Source organism: Chiloscyllium plagiosum, unplaced genomic scaffold (genome assembly GCF_037043375.1).
Source record: "Chiloscyllium plagiosum isolate Xiang-an unplaced genomic scaffold, Cpla_swu_hap1 HiC_scaffold_39, whole genome shotgun sequence".
NCBI lineage: Eukaryota > Metazoa > Chordata > Chondrichthyes > Orectolobiformes > Hemiscylliidae > Chiloscyllium > Chiloscyllium plagiosum.
This window is the reverse complement of record NW_028270177.1, coordinates 13,235,339-13,257,069: the sequence shown is the minus strand read 5'-3', so window position 1 is coordinate 13,257,069 and position 21,731 is coordinate 13,235,339. Positions and strand designations below refer to the sequence as shown.

The following is a 21,731-nucleotide window of genomic DNA, read 5'->3' as shown; positions in this document are numbered from 1 at the left end:
GATATTTATCAAATTCAAATTCCACCATCTGCCTTGGCGGTATTCAAACCCAGGTCCCCAGAACATTAGCTGGATCAACAGTCCAGCAATAATACCACCAGGCCATCACCTCCCCAGCCATGATCTTGTTGAATGGCGCAGTGGTCTCAATGGGCTGAATGGCCTATTACTTCTCCTTTGTCATATAGTACTACTGCCTCACCCTTGCCAGACTGGGACCTCCATGCAAAGTGCCATTCCCTTCTTTCCCTCCATTGTCCCACAGAATTCAAAAAGGAAAACCATTCACCCCAGATATAACGACATGAAGAGAACTAGTTTACACCACCTTACATCTAATGTGAACTCTTGAAAGTTGGATGCAATTTAAAAAAGGCTAATGCTAATCACTATTCATGGCATGTTGGTGTAATACAAGTCAGAAAGTGCCCCAGGAAGGTGTGAGGTGCAAAACATGGAAATCCCCCCCCGCCCCCCCCCACCATTGACCCTTAATCTCTGCCTCTTAAGCCATCGGAAGAAAATTGAAATTTCAGTTCCTGCTAATTAATTTAGTCACTCTGCGTGTCACATGCTGTACTCTGGCAGACTCTCCATAAAAATAAAATTCACATGTGGTAGTGAAAACAATTACATTTTAATAAGTATTTCTCTTGAAGATATATCCTTTGAGTGTATAAAAGCAAAACTTGTGTTACAGTTACAGTATGATATATTTAAATTCAGACTTGCTTTAAAAATGTGCAAATATCTCATATTTTAGAAGGCAAACTTCAATCCCATCACTTGCATTTCCCTTTTGAAAATTTGAATATTGTGCTCAGATTAAAAAAAAGCTATGATGTGAAAATGGCTATGGACTGGGGTGGACAAAGTTGAAAATCACATGACACCAGGTTTTAGTCTAACAGGTTTATTTGAAAATACAAGCTTTCAGTAACTAGCTACCTGACGAAGGAGCAGTGCTCTGAAAGCTTGTATTTTCAAATAAACCTGTTGGTCTGTAACCTGATGTTGTTTGATTTTCAACTTGGTCCAGATAAAAGATGATGGTGGTGAGAGTTGTGTTTACCACAAAGCATAATTAATAAATGTACAAAGTTAAAAATCACACACCAGGTTATAGTCCAACAGGTTTAATTGGAAGCACACTAGCTTTCGGAGCAAGCGAGTGTGCTTCCAATTAAACCTGTTGGATTATAACCTGGTGTTGTGTGATTTTTAACTTTCTACACCCCAGCCCAACACCGGCATCTCCGAATCATTAATAAATGTACACATCCAAGAAACATTCAGACAAAGATTGCAGATTCTACCAATTTACTCTCGTGTCTGTAAAGCCTCCTCCACACACTGATAAATCAGAGGGCCCAAGGTTCAAACCTTGATTTGTGCTCATGTACTAAAAATGGTTGAGAAACTCAGCAGGTCTGGCAGCATCTGCAGAGAGGGAAAGCGAGTCAATGCTTCAGTCCAAAGGCTCTTCTTTGGAATCCAGAAGCACAGGTTTACATCAAAAACATGTTAATAAAATGTTCTTTTGCTGAGTATCCCACACACATTTGCTATAAATACTAATTAGATGAAACCTTTACTACATTTCTAGTTGTGTTCCACCTAATGAGTACAAGAATTCCTCCCAGCTTAAGCACTTGCTGTTGAATAGGAGAAGGATTGGAGAACCCACACGTGAAAACTTCACACTCAGTCCTTAGGTGCAGAATTATGATTATGACAGAGACAACCTCCACCATGTATGATACTACCTCTGCTCAAGTAGGGCACATACATATGAAGATCCAAAGACAATTAAGATGTCAGTTTTTGTCAGACATCAGGGCCAATGAAGCACTCACTCAAATCATGATGATGCCCTTCGTATTGTTTAGTCACTTTGGTTTCACACTAAGATGAATTCCTCTTCAAGTTAAAATGGTTACAGTCTGAAATCAAATTACACATGAGTAATCCAATTATAAGTTGTCCAGAAATGGATTAATTTATTACACTCAATGTTTTCAGCCTAAAATAAAATTACATCTCCAGTAATTTAGAGGCTTTAAGAGATAGACTAGGAACAGGCACATCCAGCATTTTGTCATCTAATTGCTGACTTCCATATAGCATGCACTTGCCTTTTGTTCCAATCTAAGTCACATCACTGACTGACGGAACAAATATGACTGATATAACCAGCTCTGAAAATCTGATTCTATAAGTTAAAGCAGCAATTGACAATGATCACTATAACCTCTTTCAGATTAGCAAGGTTTCTATGTTTCTCCAAATGCAAACCTCTTGCACATCCCGATTATCTTTATTACAGCTGTGCCCTCAATTGCCTGGGCCCTAATCTGTGGAATTCCCTCCCCAAAACTTTATGGCCCTGAACATCCCCCTCTTCTCAAACAGTTTCTCAAAATCAACTTTTTCTGGTCTTGATTTCTAATTTCAGTTGTGAAGCTCACTGTGGGATTCTTTTCCTCCAGATTAAAGCCTCCAAATGACTGGAATGTGTTCTATTCTGGTGCTTAACTTGAATGGATCAGAGAGACAGGTCAAATGTTTTATCTGTCAAATCTGCTGCACAGCTTGGAACAAGAAATCCTTGTTTCAATAGAAATGGAAAAATAAAGATTAAAAATAACAAAAAATGTAGTATTTCAACTTATCACCTGATCACACAATCCATGGACATCTTCAGAATTAAGCAACATGATAAGCATTTAAGGCCCAGACATTTCTAGACTGTTTGGATTTAACTGCAACATAACACGAGATCAGCAATGGATATTTTTCCTCAAAACATTGAGCATTAATTGATTTGCATTGGTTTTATGCTGCAACTTCACAAGAACCAAGTTTCCTTGACCACTTGTGTCACATCCATTGCCCTCTGCTGCTCCTTCACACACCAGGCTAAACAGCGACATGACTAAGCCTCCCACAGTTACTGCAGTAATACTCTAGTGTGTAATTACCTCAATAATTGAGGCATAATGCAGTCACCTATTATTGAACTAACTGGTAGAGTCACTGCATTTCTTAGTTTCAAAGCCTTCATTACTTTGAGGAAACATTACTCTGATAATGATTGATGCTTCTCATTTTGATACACCATCTTTACTTCCTTTCATACAAGTAATTCTAATTGTCAAGTAGAATCAGCATAAGCGATTCAAATACTTCTTCAAACTCCCCTCCAGTGAACCCTCAACTGATTTCAATTAATGTTCAACCTGACTGCATGAACTGCCTCCCCTGATTGAACTGCAAATACATGTAATTTCTTAAGCACAGTGGTCACAGACTTTAATTCTTTACCACTTATCTTTTGTCAACCTAAGCACCTCTGCAGAGATCCTACAATCAGTTATTTCATCATCATTATCTAATTTGTGGAAATGGAGATGAGAGGAACATGACGAGGCCAGTCAGCCCCTTTAAACCTGTGCTAAGTTTGTGGTTGTTCTGAGGTTTCCTCTCAACAAGAGATGGATTGATGTATTACATGGGAGAGTTTTTGAGTGTTGCGCACCTCAAATAAAGATCAGCCCAACTGTGCAATATAATGATAAAGAAAGTTGTAAGCAATTAAGGATTCTGGTTTTAGCTCCTACGAGGGTATGAACATATGAATTAGGAGCAAGAGTAGGCCATTCAGTCTCCTCCATTCAGTAAGACCATGGTTGATTTGAGTGTGTTTAGCATTCCACGTCCCCGTCTATCCTCAATAACCTTTGATTCCCTTGTCTAACAAGGATCCATTCACCTCAACAGATATTTAATGACACACCTCCATCTCCTTTTGAGGCATGGAGTTCCTAAGTTGTACAAACCTCAGAGAGAGAAAAAGTCTCTGTAACATTGATTAGGCCACTTTTGGAATATTGCGTGCAATTCTGGTGTACCTCCTAAAGGAAGGATGTTGTGAAACCTGAAAGGGTTCAGAAAAGATTTATAAAGATGTTGCCAGGGTTGGAGGGTTTGAGCTGTAGGGAGAGGCTGAATAGGTTGGGGCTGTTTTCCCTGGAGGCTGAGGGGTCACTGTATAGAGGTTTACAAAATCATAACGGGCATGGATAGGATAAAAAGAAAAAGTCCTTTCCCTGGGGTGGGGGAGTCCAAAACTAGAGGGCATAAGTTTAAGGTGAGAGGGCAAAGATTTGAAAGGCACCTAAGGGGCAACTTTTTCATGCAGAGGGTAGTGCATCTATGGAGTGAGCTGCCAGAGGAGGTGATGGAGGCCAGCACAATTACAACATTTAAAAAGCATCTGGATGGGTATATGAATAGGAAGGTTTTAGAGGGACATGGGTCAAAAGCTGGCAAATGGGACTAGATTCATTTAGGATATCTGGTCAGCACAGACGAGTTGGACCGAAGCATCTGTTTCTGTGCTGTACAGCTCTATGACTATCTCAATTCTGTGCTGTACAGCTCAATGACTATCTCAGTTAAAAATGGGTGACCCCTGATTTTAAACCAGCACCTCTTGGTTCTGGATTCACCCACAAGAGAAAACTTCTTTTCCATATCATCATATTAAGTCTATTCATGATTTTACAAATTTCGATCAAATCATCCCTCATTCTGCTGAATTCCAATGTAAACAAGCCCTGACCAATTTTGACTGGAAACAACAAACGCTGGGGATAACAGCAGGTCTGGCAGCTTCCATAGAGAGAGAGAGAGAATGCTGGCGTTTTGAGTCTAGACGATTCTTTATCAGAACTCTGATGAAGAGTCATCTAGACTTGAAACATTAGTGTGCTCTCTTCATGGCTGCTGCCTGACCCGCTATTATCTCCAGCATTTGTTGTTTTCAATACAGATTCCGACATCTGCAGTAATTTGTTCCTACCCTGTCCAATCTTCCCCCTATAAGATAAGCTGCTCATTCTGCATATCAGTCTGGTATACCCCCTCTGAAACACATCCAATGCATTCACATCCTTCATTAAATAAAGAGACTAAAACTGCTCAGTGTTTCTAAAAGATTCACAGTTCGGTTTCTTAACAGATTCTACTTATTAAAAGTTAGCATGGTGAACATCCATTTTATTTGTGCTATATTCATTTGTTTAAAGGAAAAAGGGCACAGAATGAAATATGTTAGTGTGTAGATGCGTAACAGCTATTTCGTTTATCAAAGTGCATCCGTAATCACAGAATGTTACAGCGCAGGAGACCATTTGGCCCATAATGGATATTTTTTGAACCAAGCTGTTCAAAGATGTTATTATGCACCTTGGATCAGGTGGGACTTGAACCTGGCTTAGGGGTATGGACATCGCCAGTGCACCACATCAGGCCCCTCCACCAGTTCAGTGTTGTTTGGAGACCCCTGGCCATTAATCAATGCTTTGATTTGCTTACTAACAGGGGTCTATGCAGATCGGACACTCACGGCTGAGGGATGAGGGTATAAACGCAGAACAGGAGCAGAAATTCTCCTCCACATCAGGCCTCCCTCATCTGGCAACAGCCACTGTGCCTCCCTCTTCCTTGCTGTTCCGACCAGAGAAATACTCACAAAGGTTAAATGTGACTCTCCAACATCTGGAGATTTTGAATATAATTTGAAGGTAAGTCTGTTCTGTTTAGATGCTTCTTGCTTTGTGGTGGATCTGATAATAAAGAGCCCAGTGGGAAATTCAGGATATGTGTTTCTATTGGCAAGACTGCTACAGTGCCTGGCATAAATTTGGTGTAATTTACGCAATGCCAACCAAGAAGTTCCAGGCTCGAGAGATGCAGGACTGCTATGGCATAGACAAGCTCAGTTACCAAATAACAATGATTTGCATCTATCCCAGGAGCACAAAGAACTGAATAATAAGAGAAATCTGGTCTTTTGTTGCCAAATAGTGAGTGGGTAGATGGAGAGGAATGCAGTTAAATTGAGTAGAAAATTCTCAGGTTTGTGGACCTGGCTTGGTGCTGAGTCAGTTGACCCTTTTCAGACCAGCTGAAGTGCAACAGGCTTTTGTAGTCTGAACTGGGTAGAGAAGGACTACAATCCAACAAGTGTCCTTTCCCTGGATCATTATCCATTGACACCCAATGGAATACAAGAGTTAAATGACTGGCTTTAAGCAGAATGGGCAAGGTATCCCAAGGAGGTGCAAATCAGCCCGTCCATGTCTTATCACCCCCAAGATATTTTCTAATCAACTTATTTAGAGATATTATTACACAACAGTGGAGCAGGAGGTACTTGAATTTAGGCCTGTGAGGTCAGGACACCACCATCATACCTTCAACAATAATAGGTGGCATTACACCTCTCCACCTCAGTGTGTATGGAATTTGACCGACACTAAAATGAGGCTTAATCGTGGTGTTAAGTAGGATGGTTAATATTTCAACAGTGAATGTACCTCTTAAAAAGGAAAACTTTAATGGCTGTGGGGTCTTTCAGGTGCATAGTGAAAGGCATTCCTGTCATACCCTGTGGGACTAATGAGTTGCAGCAAAGTGATCACCTTCAGGGAAGGTGAGGGGGAAAGACCAATGCAAAATTACAAAATCAAACAACCAGGCAGGAGAGTTGCTGGTGAGAGTCGGTGTCTACGTTGGTGCCCTTGACCTGAACGGATCTGTCCTTAAAACCATAATCGTTTTAAGACTTAGCACAGCCCTAAGGTGATAGCTGATGTTCTCGGTAGGACTAGATGAAAAGTTGGATATGATCCTGATCCCCACCAGGTTATCACGAGAGGATCTCAAAGGATTCCACCACCAGAGGCTTTCATATAGGGTTGAAAGGGAAAACATATTGCACAATTCTGAGTCAGTTCATTGATGGTGCTGTTTTTACTTGTAGCTCAGTTACAAACAGCACAGAAGTCTCCGGCAAATACTCTCCATATGTCTTCATGACAAACGAAGTAAAACAGGCTAAAAAGACAGAAGATCATTTTATAAGCAAAATGGAACTTAATAGGCTATTAACCTTATTTCATCTGATCTCTATTTTTTCTTAATATGAATTGTCACATTTTCCTTCCAGTCTCCTCTCAGATTACAGGTAATTTTCCTTAACCTTTTGCCCCCTGTGTACTACATCCTCCATAGCTTTCCCTTTGTTGCTCAGAGTGGAGCTGTGCTCCCTTGTGGCAGGCCAGTGAAACTGCAGCTGTTTAATCCTTTTGCATCTACAACCTTTACAACTACCCTGAAAAGATATTATTAAAAATCCCAAGAGCTTCTTTGAAGGTCTGATCTTACAAAAGAAGGGGGGGGGGCGAAATCAATAAGTTTAGATCACTTGATAAAATCACTAAGTTTAAAATCCTGCTCTTTGGTGCTCATTAATAATCTGATAAGCAAAGTTAACAATTTAAATCCAGCATATGTTCAGACTTCTCTTTCTCTAATAACAATTCAGCAGTTTTTAAATTTAAAAAATTGTACTCTCAAATGCTCATTTATTTTGGAAAAAGTATATGCTGGAGATAGGGGTCAGATCGATGGCTATGACGAACACATCAGCAAAAAGTGGTTTTCAGCTTTAGCATCTGAATGGTTGCCTGTGGGCTCAGCACAGCAAGAAAAGCCCAATGTTTCTTTCATTTCATTTAAATAGCCAAAAATAAATGACAGAAAAGATGTAGGAGGCTCTCTGGTGCCATGCCACAATGAACCAGTTGGTAAGGTCAAGCTCCAATCCCAGGGTTCCTCTGTAACTCTTTTCTTGACAGTCACATCACTGAGCAGTGATTAACTCAGAGGGTTACACAGCCACCCTCCTATATATAAGAAAACAGATAAATCATTTGCTGCTCCTTCATATCTAGTTTTAATTAAAATAATCGCCATGTTAATTTTTCAAAGAATATTGTTTCTTCCCGATTTACCCCCCATGCATGTCTTGATTATCTCTCAGATTAATGGTTCCAATGAACTCCTGTCTGATCTTGCACATTCTACCCTCCATAAACTTGAGGTTGTCGAAATCTCTGCTTCCTATGTTTTAGTTCAAAGCCAGGCCCTGCTGTCTTGTGCTCACTGACCCAACATGGCTCCTGGTCAAGCAACAGTGAAAGTTACCATCCTTGTTTCCAATTCCCTCCATGGCTTCATTCCTCCCTATCTCTCCATCCTCCTCCAACTCCATAACCATCCAAAATCTCTGCACTTCTCTAATTCTGGCCTTGTGTGTACTCCCAATTCTAGGTCAGAAGTCAAACGACACCAGGTTATAGTCCAACAGTTTTATTTGAAATCACAAGCTTTTGGAACATTGTCCCTTCGTCAGGTGAAGTGACTTCACCTGATGAAGGAGCAGCACTCTGTAAGCTTGTGATTTCAAATAAATCTGTTGGGCTCTAACTTGGTGCCTTCTGACTTCTCACCTTGTCCACACCAGTCCAATAGTGGCACATCCATATCATGACTCCCAATTTTAATCACTTCATCACTGGTTGCCATGCCTACAGTTGCCTAGGCCCTAAACACTGGAATTCCCTCCTTAATCCTTGCTGCCTCTTGACCTTGCTTGTTTCCTGATGTACCTCTGCATCGCACTTTAGTTTATAATGCTCCTGTGATCTGCCTAGCAATGTTATATGACAGGCACATGTAAATACAAGTTGCTTTTATCTCTTTATTTCTCTCTACTGAAGACTGCAAGTATGATCATGTTCTAAGTCCTGTTATATGAAAATTCATCCCCAGGATGTTGGCATTATTGGTACAATCAATATTTATTGCTCACTCCTTGAGAACAGCTAATAATCAATCATGTTACAGTAGTCAGGATTCACATATAGACAAGACTGGGTAGGAAAGGCAGGTCACATGCCCTACGGAATATTAGTGAACCAGTTGGGTTGTTAATGATATTCTGTCAGCTTCATGGTCATATTTTCTTTTTTTCAGACAAACTGTAATATCAAATTTTCAAGTCACCATGGTGAAATTTGAACTTGTATTCCCTGTATAACGACAACATGTTTAGTCGAGAGAAGTAGCTATCTCAATGCTACTCTATGTTATACAAATTGAAGTTCCTGAAAAAGTTAAAGTGAAGTTGCATTAAGCCTTACCCAATGTGCTAATGCCAGATGGACTTTGAGTGGAAACCCGGGCAGTCTACCAGGAGAACCTTATAGTCTTATGCAACTATGCTTAACTGGTCAGTGTAGTTCGTATCTTCTGCTCTCTTACCAATAAAATGTCTCATTATCTAAGGCATGTGCCTTCTTTTGTTAAGATCCATCAACAGTCCATCCTGTACAACTGATAATTAGGTAGGCGCTCAGAGACCATACAATGTGGAAACAGGCCATTCAGCCCAACAAGTCCACATTGGCCCTACAAAGAGCATCCTACTCAGACTCATCCCCCATCCTTTCCCAATAAAAGTGTATTTAACATGGTTAACACACAAAACCTACATATCCCTGAATACTATGGGCAATTTAGCACAGCCAATCCACCTTAGACACACATCTTTGGACTGTTGGGGGAAATCGAGTACCAGAGGGAACGCATGCAGACACAGGGACAATGTGCAAATTCCACACCGACAGTTACCCAGAGTGGAATCAAATCTGGGTCACTGGCGCTGTGAGGCAGCAGTGCTAACCACTGAGCAACCGTGCCCTAACCACATTCGTTAGTATAGAATTTAAAAGAATACTAAGCGGGATTGATGGTAACGAAAATTTCCCAACCACAAGCTGACAGCAGTTAGTAATCCAGAGCCCAATATAACAGATTGATGTATCAGCTTCATAAACCACACATAAATACTTCTGGAGTGAGACACAGGATTAATTGTATGATCATTTTATTTCATTGTGTGCAGGAATTTGATATAAGCTGATGATTCACTTGTACCTCTATAAATAGATAAAGATTGGAACTGTGATTATTGGATTAGGAGATATATGCTTGTGATATGTAATTTTGTTAATAATTATTGAAATGTGTTAAGATTGGTCCAATTCTACCCTTCATTGACTGGTTTTCTGGCATAGAACACATAGCTCACCTTATTGTTGGGTGTCTCCATTTGAATTAGGCTTTTTAAGTTCGTTGTTTTCATAGTGAACATTGCACAATGGAGCTTCTTCATCCACTGGCACCTACAGATTCAAAGATGGTGCCAAGAGTTAATTAGATGGTGGATGCAAAACCATCATGACCCATCAGCCTTTGTTGAAGAGATTTCATTTCAGTGACAAAGCAATATTTGCTTCAAAGACTTGCAGATTTTTATTTACTGACCACCAGCTGTATTATTTGTAGATATCAAGCTCATGGGGTTTGGAAGGAGGTTAGATAGAATGATTAAATTTCATTATCAGATAGTACATACATGGGCAATAAACAGAATAGGCTTTGTGGGCACAGTGATCTTCCTTTATTTTGGGAAGGGCCCTTGGATGGGAATTACGTACAGTTACAAAAATATTAAACAGCGTTACATATGAGCTTATACAAATTCTTAGTTCACAGGCCACTCTTAGAGAATGCCTGGTGAGTGATTCTCCATTGTATTAAAAACATGGTTTCCTTACATGGCCTCTGCTGCTTTGTCTAATCAACCCAGACCACAGGTTTTCTGATGACTGATTCTTCTACTGCTGGGAAGAGATTCTTAATTTAATTAATCAAGAAATAAAGCTTCAAATCGGGAATAGGGAGGAGTGAGACAGATGAGCTGACTGACTTCCCTCAGCTTTATAACAGTAAAAGATTGAGAAGGGTAGAAGAGAAGCCAAAAAGTGGTGCTTGGCTGATGTTGGGTTGAAGCACACAGAATGCAGGATGAAGGGGAGCCTGACTGACACAAGGGGAGTTCCAGAGATTTCAGTTCCTGGGAAAAAAGGAACCTGAGTCAAAAACTATTCTAATCCTACAAATGAGACACTCTGACTATGGTGAGCAGCTACTTACATTATATATGGCTGAATAAACAGAAAACTTTGTAATATGAACTGATACTCAATATTACTGAAGAATATTTTGGAAGAATGCTTTGGAATATTGCGTGCAATTCTGGTCTCCCTCCTATCGGAAGGATGTTGTGAAACTTGAAAGGGTTCAGAAGAGATTTACAAGGATGTTGCCAGGGTTGGAGAGTTTGAGCTATAGGAAGAGGCTGTATAGGCTGGGGCTGTTTTCCCTGGAGCATCAGAGGCTGAGGGGTGACCTTATGGAGGTTTAAAATAATCATGACGGCATGGATTGGGTAAATAGATGAGGTATTTTCCCTGGATTGGGTGAGTCTGGAACTAGACAGCATAGGTTTAGAGTGAGAGGGGAAAGATATAAAAGGGACCTAAGGGCAATGTTTTCACACAAACATTGGTGCATGTATGGAATGAGCTGCCAGAGAAAGTGGTGGAGGCTGGTACAATTACAACATTTAAAAGGCATCTGGATGGGTATATGAATATGAAGGAATTAGAGGGAAATGGGCCAGGTGCTGGCAAATGGGACAAGATTAATTTATGATATCTGGTTGGCGTGGATGAGTTGGACCAGAGGGTCTGTTTCCGTGCTGTACATCTCTATGACTCTAAGACTCATGCAGGGTATTAACTAAAATCACATAAAAACAAACATTTCTCATTAAGACTTTAATAGGTGCACTGATTAACTCTGACAGATGTCATTATAGCAAGAAGCAAATATGTCTTTTAAATGTGCTCTGTTTCAAAATTACGATTATGGGTTCTAGATGGGATTTACACAATTAGTCGAACATTCTACTTTTCTGGCATTCTAAGCCATTGGAAGAAAAAGAAGTTACAGATCCTGATATCATTGATGAGAAGTCACAACTTATGCCATTACCGTAAACACCCTGTTGAACCTACCTTCCAGTACACCTCATCTTCAAAGCAGTTTTCATCTGATGGATCACCCCAGAATGGCAACTTCAGAATGAAACCTTTGGGGCAAAGAATCATCAATATTGATGAGTGACTCTTACATCGATTTTAAACTATTAAACTAGTCTAATATCTGCATAAATATTTTCTAATCAAGAGATGTTATTACACACCTCTGGGGAGGATGGGACTGGTATATCTTGGCTCAGAGACAGGAACACTAACACTGCACCATCATTTGATAAAATTACATAAGGGGATTGTCAGGAGAGACTAATTATGTGGCATTAAAGAAATGGACCAGCATTCTTTTTAAATTAAGCAATAGACCATTCTCTTCCTTAGCTCATTTGGATTCATCCCTCTAGATTGTCAACCCAGCAACTTCTAAACTATAACAACCTCACTGACCACTAAGAGAATAATGACTCCAGAAAAGGGAGGGTACATTTAGCGGCCTCTACCATAAAGAATTTCTTTCTACAAAGTGAGAAACCAGAAGAGAAGCTGGTAACCAGGAAGGTGGATGAACCTATGTACAGCTATAGGTAGGAATGGGAAGGCAATAGGTTTGGTATTAGGAAGAATGAGATCAGCTGCATTTTTACATCCAAATTCAAACTTGCCAAATCAAAGTTACTTTCTACTTGTAATACTTTATTGTAAGCTACTATTCCAAACATTGGAATATCTTATCTCATGCAGAAAATACATTAAACAACAATCTTTATTCATTCTTTCAGATTAAGGTAATCCTAATTATATTCACGTTTCTTCGAGATTCTCATAAATACTCTAATGTGTAATAACTCATTAATACCACTAGGTGTCAGGCAAGACTTTGCGTTCTGATCACATCTTCAGAAACTCAGCTGTGATTTCTGAAAAGTGCAGCGCTTTAATGAAAAAGTCTGCCAATCTACTCCCTCTCTGGCTAACAACCACACAAAACCAAACTGAAAATAAGTAATCTGCCATTCAGAAGTACTGATTCTTAAAAATGTAATTGCTGAGCAGAGCACTCAGGTCTGGATATTGCAATGGTCCGATAATCCTTGGAGCAGCCGAATCGACTGTAGTGCATGGGGTCCCTGCAGAATTCCAGATACTACAGACTCCTTGGGAATTGCCCAGGAGATTGAAGACTTTCCCTGGCAATTCACGTGCTTCGGGAAAGCTCCAAAAGAAACAATTAAAGGATGAAAATTTGGATGGTTCTGCTTCAGTTGATAGTTACTGAGGGAAAGTTGGATGGTTAAAAACTTTGGTAAAAACAATGACTGCAGATGCTGGAAACCAGATTCTGGATTAGTGGTGCTGGAAGAGCACAGCAGTTCAGGCAGCATCCGAGGAGCTTCGAAATCGACGTTTCGGGCAAAAGCCCTTCATCAGGAATAAAGGTAGAGAGCCTGAAGGTGGAGAGATAAGCTAGAGGAGGGTGGGGGTGGGGAGAAAGTAGCATAGAGTACAATAGGTGAGTGGGGGAGGAGATGAAGGTGATAGGTCAGGGAGGAGAGGGTGGAGTGGATAGGTGGAAAAGGAGATAGGCAGGTCGGACAAGTCCGGACAGGTCAAGGGGACAGTGCGGGCTGGAAGTTTGAAACTAGGATGGGGTGGGGGAAGGGGAAATGAGGAAGCTGTTGAAGTCCACATTGATGCCCTGGGGTTGAAGTGTTCCGAGGCGGAAGATGAGGCGTTCTTCCTCCAGGCGTCTGGTGGTGAGGGAGCGGCGGTGAAGGAGGCCCAGGACCTCCATGTCCTCGGCAGAGTGGGAGGGGGAGTTGAAATGTTGGTTGATTGGTGCGGGTGTCTCGGAGATGTTCCCTAAAGCACTCTGCTAGGAGGCGCCCAGTCTCCCCAATGTAGAGGAGACCGCATCGGGAGCAACAGATACAATAAATGATATTAGTGGATGTGCAGGTAAAACTTTGATGGATGTGGAAGGCTCCTTTAGGGCCTTGGATAGAGGTGAGGGAGGAGGTGTAGGCACAGTTTTACAGTTCCTGCGGTGGCAGGGGAAAGTGCCAGGATGGGAGGGTGGGTTGTAGGGGGGCGTGGACCTGACCAGGTAGTCACGGAGGGAACGGTCTTTGTGGAAGGCGGAAAGGGGTGGGGAGGGAAATATATCCCTGGTGGTGGGGTCTTTTTGGAGGTGGCGGAAATGTCGGCGGATGATTTGGTTTATGCGAAGGTTGGTAGGGTGGAAGGTGAGCACCAGGGGCGTTCTGTCCTTGTTACGGTTGGAGGGATGGGGTCTGAGGGCGGAGGTGCGGGATGTGGACGAGATGCGTTGGAGGGCATCTTTAACCACGTGGGAAGGGAAATTGCGGTCTCTAAAGAAGGAGGTCATCTGGTGTGTTCTATGGTGGAACTGGTCCTCCTGGGAGCAGATACGGCGGAGGCGGAGGAATTGGGAATACGAGATGGCATTTTTGCAAGAGATAGGGTGGGAAGAGTTGTAATCCAGGTAGCTGTGGGAGTCGGTGGGTTTGTACCTAATTCTTGGATAACTATCAAGCTAACTCTTCAACTCACCATACACACAATCCAACTACAGCTCCCTTGACCAGTTAAACTCCCCAGACCCCTGATAACCATCGCACCCCATGGTCCTTTTATTATGATTCCCCACAGTGTGGAAACTGACCCTTCGGCCCAAACAGTCCACATCAGCCCTTTGAAGAGTAACCCACAAAGACCCATTTCCCTCTGACTAATGCACCTAACACTATGGGCAGTTTAGGATGGCCAATTTACCTGACCTGCGCATCTTTGGACTGTGGGAGGAAACCCACACAGACACGGGAGAATGTGCGAACTCCACACAGTCAACTGAGGCTGGAATCAAACCTGGGACCCTGGTACTGTGAGGCAGCAGTGCTAACCATTGGGCCACCATGTCACCAATGTGATGCAATGTATGTGATGTGTAAATGCTAGTGTAATTTATATACAGCTTGGATTTTAAAATAGTGATATATGGGATTGATTATTTTTCTGTAGGGTTTAAAAACAATCGAGGTCAGATAGTCTTCTGGAACAGTTACCCACTCCAGTATGTGTTAGACAACAGGAAGAATGAAAAGAAAATAGGAATACTACATTGAGATACAGGGTCAGCCATGGTCATGTTGAATGATCGGGCAGGCTTGAAGGGCCCAATTCTGGATCAGTGGTGCTGGAAGAGCACAGCAATTCAGGCAGCATCCGAGGACAGGCAAAATCGACGTTTCTGGCAAAAGCCCTTCATCAGGAATAAAGGCAGAGAGCCTGAAGCGTGGAGAGATAAGCTAGAGGAGGGTGGGGGTGGGGATAGAGTAGCATAGAGTACAATAGGTCAGTGGGGGAGGAGAAGAGCTTCAGGGCAGAGGAAATGACCTGGGAGTTGCAGTGGGAGAGAGACTCCCTGAGATTCTTGTAGAGAGAGGAGGAAAACTTCTTCAAGGCAGGCATCCTTGCAAGAGGATTCGCAGTAGGGTTAAAATCAACTAGGTAAAAACAATGACTGCAGATGCTGGAAACCAGATTCTGGATTAGTGGTGCTGGAAGAGCACAGCAATTCAGGCAGCATCCGAGGACAGGCAAAATCGACGTTTCGGGCAAAAGCCCTTCATCAGGAATAAAGGCAGAGAGCCTGAAGCGTGGAGAGATAAGCTAGAGGAGGGTGGGGATGGGGATAGATTAGCATAGAGTACAATAGGTCAGTGGGGGAGGAGAAGAACTTCAGGGCAGAGGAAATGACCTGGGAGTTGCAGTGGGAGAGTTTTTACCTTGAAGGACCCAATGGCCTACTCCTGTTCCTAGTTTTCATGACTCAATATGCTCCCATTAATTAAATGTGCTTACTGGCCTTTGCATTGTGTTCTGCTTCATTCCCTAAGATCAGGATCTGGGCAACTTACCTACAACAGCTCCCCCACCCACACTCAGAAGGAGTGTGACACACAGAGCCGCAGCCTGATAACCTCCCTGGACACTCGGCGTCCGATCCGCAAATCGCCCCTCAAAACCAAAAGCCTCGATTAACCTGAAGAGAAGGAAACAGATCAGTCACAATGCGATGCAGATTGCAAACACAAATAGCTCTCAAACAGGAAGAACTCGGGGTCCTTCTGGTGCATGCATGGGGCCATGACACATTGGCTAATGGATGACATTAGCTAATGGACCGCACGAGATTATCATACTGGGGCCCTAACACATATAAACAGGATGTGATGGAAATACTATGCAGGTCTGGCAGTATCTCTGCAGAGAGTAAGCTCAAGAGAGAGACACACAGACACAAAAACAGACAAAATTAATGGCTCACGTCAAACAGGACTCTGTGAAATTCTTTTTCTGCTCTGAAGAAGGGTCATAGCCAATTTGAAGGGTTAATTCTACACAGATGTTACTGATCTGCTGAATTCTTTTGATGTATTCATTTCAGATTTCCAGCTTTTGCAACATTTTCATTTTACCTAACTTTAAATCATTGGTTAGTATGGAAGGGAATAGTAAATCTATTTCTCTAGTGACAGTATTGTGAATACGAGGTACAAGGAGAAGTCATATTGAACTTAAAACATTAACAAGGCTTTTAATACATTATTCTACATAATATATACCAGAGAGATCTGGGTTCTTATTGAGACAGATATCTAGATGTTCATTAACTAACTACATGCACTAATATGACATCTCAGACTTCCACATATAGACTGGGTTTTATGCTTACATGGATCGCAATGACATCCCACACATAGTTGATTGTTTACAGCTTGATAACTCTACAGAGAGTAAGATGGTGACCTTTTATATTGAAGTGTCACATGTTATGATGTTCTCTAGCAGTTTTAAAGGTGGAGAACCTTTCTGAGATCCATGCAATTATACAACTCAGCGCATAGGGTCTCAGTGATTCTACTGAATCACATGCTGATTACACAAACATATCCTTGTTTACTAGATACCCCCTTTACTATAGTGCTGTCTGCTCCACCTTACCCTTCTCTGCCATACACTCCTTCAGTGGCGGCTGCAGCAGTGACAGCTCCAACAATGGCTCCCATCACGCCCGGCATACCATGCAGGTTGTGGATACCACAGGTATCTTGTATCTTAAGGTATTTTTCCAGGAGTGGCTTGAAACAGAAAATTACATCATGAGATCTTGCAAGAACTTTGCTATAAGTCCATGTCATCTCAGGTCATTGAGTTTGAGAATGGAAACGAACACCATGCTTCCAGGTGGTAAGGCTTTTTGCAGTTCGAGAGCTGCAAAAGACTTGGATTAGATTAGATTCCCTACAGTGTGGAAACAGGCCCTTCGATCCAACCAGTCCACACTGACCCTCCGAACAGCAACCCACCCCCCTCTGATTAATGTACTTAACACTACAGGCAATGGAGCATAGCCAATTCACCTGACCTGCACATCTTTGGACTGTGGGAGGAAACCGGAGCACCAGTAGGAAACCCATGTAGACACGGGGAGAATGTACAAACTCCACACAGACAGTCATCTGAGGCTGGAATACGAACCTGGGACCCTGGTGCTGTGAGGCAGCAGTACTAACCACTGTGCCATCATGCCGCCCGAATTTATTCAACAATATTTCAGAGAGATATCAATATCAACTTCAAAAGTGAACTAGCTGTCCCACAGGATTAGGGATTTTGATCACAGACATAGGCCTCACCAATTTATTTTAAAAAACATTATTACTATTAATCCTACAGCCCCACTAGCAAAGCTGAGATATCAGAACTCACCGAGAGGAAGATGAAACCTAATGTTGACACGGCTCCTGACAGAACTCCAACAATCAGTGACCCGTAGGGAGTAAGCATCATTTCAGCAGCTGTGCCTAGAGCCACTCCTCCTGCAAGGGTCGCATTCTGAACATGAACCTGGTAAGGCAAACAACACACAATTCCCACAATTAGGTATTCTTCATGACACCCATGCTGGCCAGTCTTTCAGTGAACACAGACAAGCATGGTCCTGTCCATGGTCAATCCTTGGTCACCTACGTGCATGTGTACACTTGAATAATGCACACACACACAGACATTTGTGGCAGTGTGTGTATATGTGCTAATGTGTGTATTTAAATGTGTCTATGTGTTTGTGCGCACACTTATACAATACACACACACTTACATGGACACACTCTCACATATACACACAGCCCCACCAATAAACCCATGCATAGACACATACATGCACATGCAGCTGGACATATGTGCATGCACACACTTGCAACCAAATGCATATATACACCTATACAGGTGTGCACACGCACACACATACAGACATGTTCATGGCACATACACATGTACACAATTACTTTTATGTGGGCTTTGAGTAAACGATCAGTAACACTAGCTGATTAGCCCCTTTCTCCTCCCTGTCCTGTCCTGTCCAATACGTCCCAATGGTTAAACAGGCAGTACAGCTCCCTTTTCCTTATTCCAATTTTGACTCATTGGAACAACAGGAGATCATTCAGCCTCTTGAGCCTCATCTGCTGTTAAAATGCATCGTGGCTTATTTGCGCCTTAACTGTATCTTCCCATTTCAGTGGCCTTGCTCAGTGATACGCTCCAACTCAATCATAATGGGCAAGATAGAGAAACATTGGAGTCATGAATTTGTCAGGGAGAAGAGTGTGTCGTTCCATTGGCTTGAGACAGAATTGAACATGGATCCTGGAGTGTTTGTCTGGGCCTAATAACAGGGGACAGGGGCTCTCGCAGAGGCACAGTGTTCATGTCAAGGGTGAGGGGTAGGGTCATGAGCCCTGCGTCAGGAGCAACAATGGGATCCATGATTTCAGCCCTCGCCTCTGCCCCTGCCTGGAGGTGAAAGGTCAGTGTCACGCCATAGTTTTCCATAAAATGGCATGGGTGCTGAATTTGATGTCTAGTAACATTCAGTCCCAATCCCAACGAAAAGACATATTGGACTCAAAACAGTTAGCTCTGTTTATGTTTTCACAGATGCTGACAGATCTGTTGAATTTGTCCAACATTTTATTTCAGTTTTCAGCATCTGCAGTGTTTTGCTTTTGTCTGTAAGATTTGGCGTGGTGTTAAAATCGAGTTATGACACTCTGTCCACCCAGGCCCAGTAAGGTGCTTTCTTACCATATCAATTTTGCCCTTCTTCTCAAAGAGGCTGGAAATGGCGATGGCAATGAGGACACTGGATGCCAGTGAGCAATAGGTGTTGATGACAGCACGATGTTGGGCATCCCCATGGTTTGAAATTGCTGAGTTGAAACTGGGCCAGAACATCCAGAGGTAGAGAGTACCTGAGGGGGAGAGCAAATCCCTTGTGAACCCTGAGCACAATGTCCACATTGTTGTACATTAAAAGGTAAAAACTTTCAGACAAAATCTACTTTCTGGATTCAGCTGACTCCATGGAACTTGCTGATAAAGTCGAATCTTCCGATGGGCAATTCTCTTGCATCTTAAATGTTATATTTGTACCAGCCTCCACCGCTTCCTCTGGCAGCTCATTCCATACATGCAACACAAATCTGAAGCCCATCTAATCTACACCATTCCATTTTCATCCATGTGTTTATCCAATGACCATTTAAATGCTCTTAAAATTGATGAGTCTACTACTGTTGTAGGCAGGGTGTTCCACACTGAAAATGTGTTGCTGGAAAAGCGCAGCAGGTCAGGCAGCATCCAAGGAGCAGGAGAATCGACGTTTTGGGCATGAGCCCTTCTTCAGGATTCAGTAGGGGTGTTCCACATCCCCTACTAATTAATTCACCAAAACCTGCTTGCCTTGTTAATTTTAATTCTTAGGCATTTAGCATCCTATTAACAGAATTAAATATTAATACAAACATTATAATAAGGTTTCTTACAGCTTTGTCTCTTTTAATAAAATCTATTCGGAATAAAATATGGAAAATGATAAAATATTGTAAGCTCAAAAGTGTCAGTAGGTCTGATTTTGTTAAATCATTAAACATTAACCCTGATTTCTCTCCATATTTGCAGCCAGATGTGCTGACCTTTTCCAGCAATTTCTGTTTTTTTTTTCTGATTTCCAACATCCACAGTTCTTTTGGGTTTTTAAAAAAGTAACAGATGATGTGTTGCATCATTATGCAATCGTTAACAAACCCCATATTCTACTGCAGCTTAAAAATGAATTTTTTTTATTCTTAGTTTAGAAGGCAAGGCATTTATCCCACTTCAAGGACATTTTTTTTGAATAAGCATCACTTCTTGTAAAGCAACCCAGTACAGTCAGAGTCATAGAGATGTACAGCACAGAAAGAGACCCTTTGCTCCAACCTGACCATGCTGATCAGTTATCCTAAATTAATCTACTTCCATTTGCCAGCACTTGGCCCATATCCCTCTAAACCCTTCCTATTCATATACACATTCATGCAGAATCCTGGATTCAGTTGACTCCATGCTCAAAGTCAAATCTTCTGATAGACAATTCTCGTACATTTTAAATGTTATAATTGTAGCAGCCTCCACCGCTTCCTCTGGCAGCTCATTCCATACACGCACCACCATCTGTGTGAAAACATTGCCCTTTTATATTTCTACCCTCTCACCCTACACCTGGACTAGTTCTGGACTCCCCACCCCAGGGAAAAGACCTTGCCTATTTATCCTATCCATGCCCCTCAGGATTTTATAAGTCTCTATAAGGTCACACCTCAGCCTCCAACTAGCAGATTATATTTGTCAAACCATTTTTTTTTAAAATCTCTTTTGTTTCAAACACTTTGAGTTGACAATGACCCAGGGTAACAATGATCAATTTAGCATTCTACTAGTACATTTTTTTCCTGATTGCACCCCCCCCCCCACCCCATAGAATTCCTTCAAAATTCTAATAGCTATATTGGTTGCTTCACCCAGTATAAGTGCCTCTTCAACTGAGATGCTTTTAATTACTCTTTTTCTTTCAATTTCTAATCTAATGGACATTTACCATTTTTTCCCATTAATAAAACATGAATCCTGCTGTACTTGAAAAACCGTTGATAAGATGAGCATGTTTAGGTGACACTAACTCCCGTTGTTTCAGGATCACCCAGGGATGGAAAGCAGAGTGTACACTGTTCTAAATTTAATGGCTCTAATGCCCCAATGGCCGGAGAATTGTTAGGGCAGTGTAGACTAGAGTGCCCATCGGGATCACGTGGAATCCTGGATTCAGCTGACTCCATGGAACTTGCTCACAAAGTCGAATCTTCTGATGGGCAATTCTCTTGCATCCAGAATCCTCCAAAGGAATCCTTTGAAGTCACAGGATTCAGACTCAATTGAACGTAATCAATACCCAGGAAAAATTAAAGGATTAAACACCTAGTCTGACTCCTGGCTAAGTACTAAACACTCTTCCTGGCTCACCACTGCCCCTGTATTACTACACCTCCTCACCGATCCCTTAGAAACCTCAGAGCCATGTCAACCAGATTCCCTAAAGACCCAAAACTATTCCAATCCCACTGGCACTCACAATGTGACCCAATCCAACCCTCCCCACTAAATCAACACTAACTGAAATATCCAAGTTAATATTTTGCATGTCTAATTTTCCTTCAGTACTTCTGCTACAGTAGCATGTTTTAACATGGCTTTCAATTCTAAAATGCATACATCTGGTCTGATTTGTATATGTAGCCCAATCAAACTTCTCAGCTGATCTGCCTCCTACTGAATTTAGCATCTTCCCTTTGTGAAGATCTGTTTCAACTTATCAAGATCCTACTAACATTCTCTAGACTAAGACTTGATTTGAAATTACCCTGAATTAATTTGTCTCATCTTATCTCATAACCTCTATTTTGAAAAGTTCTTGATGCCTGACTTACAACTTTGAATTCTGCTTTAAGTCCT

At 41.8% G+C, this 21,731-nt stretch overlaps 1 protein-coding gene across 1 annotated transcript in view; it reads right to left on the bottom strand.

Annotated features, from left to right (window-relative positions):
• Positions 1-618: 618 nt before the first annotated feature.
• Positions 619-21,731, bottom strand: part of rhcgb (Rh family C glycoprotein b) — a 41,362-nt gene continuing 20,249 nt past the window's right edge. Inside the window, exons 5-11 of the mRNA XM_043677255.2 lie at positions 18,987-19,153; positions 17,610-17,747; positions 16,842-16,978; positions 15,755-15,879; positions 11,838-11,911; positions 10,004-10,097; positions 619-6,903 (exon numbers count right to left, since the gene is read on the bottom strand). Coding sequence (XP_043533190.1) covers positions 10,005-10,097; positions 11,838-11,911; positions 15,755-15,879; positions 16,842-16,978; positions 17,610-17,747; positions 18,987-19,153 — 734 coding nt within the window. The 3' untranslated portion in view covers positions 619-6,903; position 10,004. The remainder of the gene's footprint in view (positions 6,904-10,003; positions 10,098-11,837; positions 11,912-15,754; positions 15,880-16,841; positions 16,979-17,609; positions 17,748-18,986; positions 19,154-21,731) is intronic.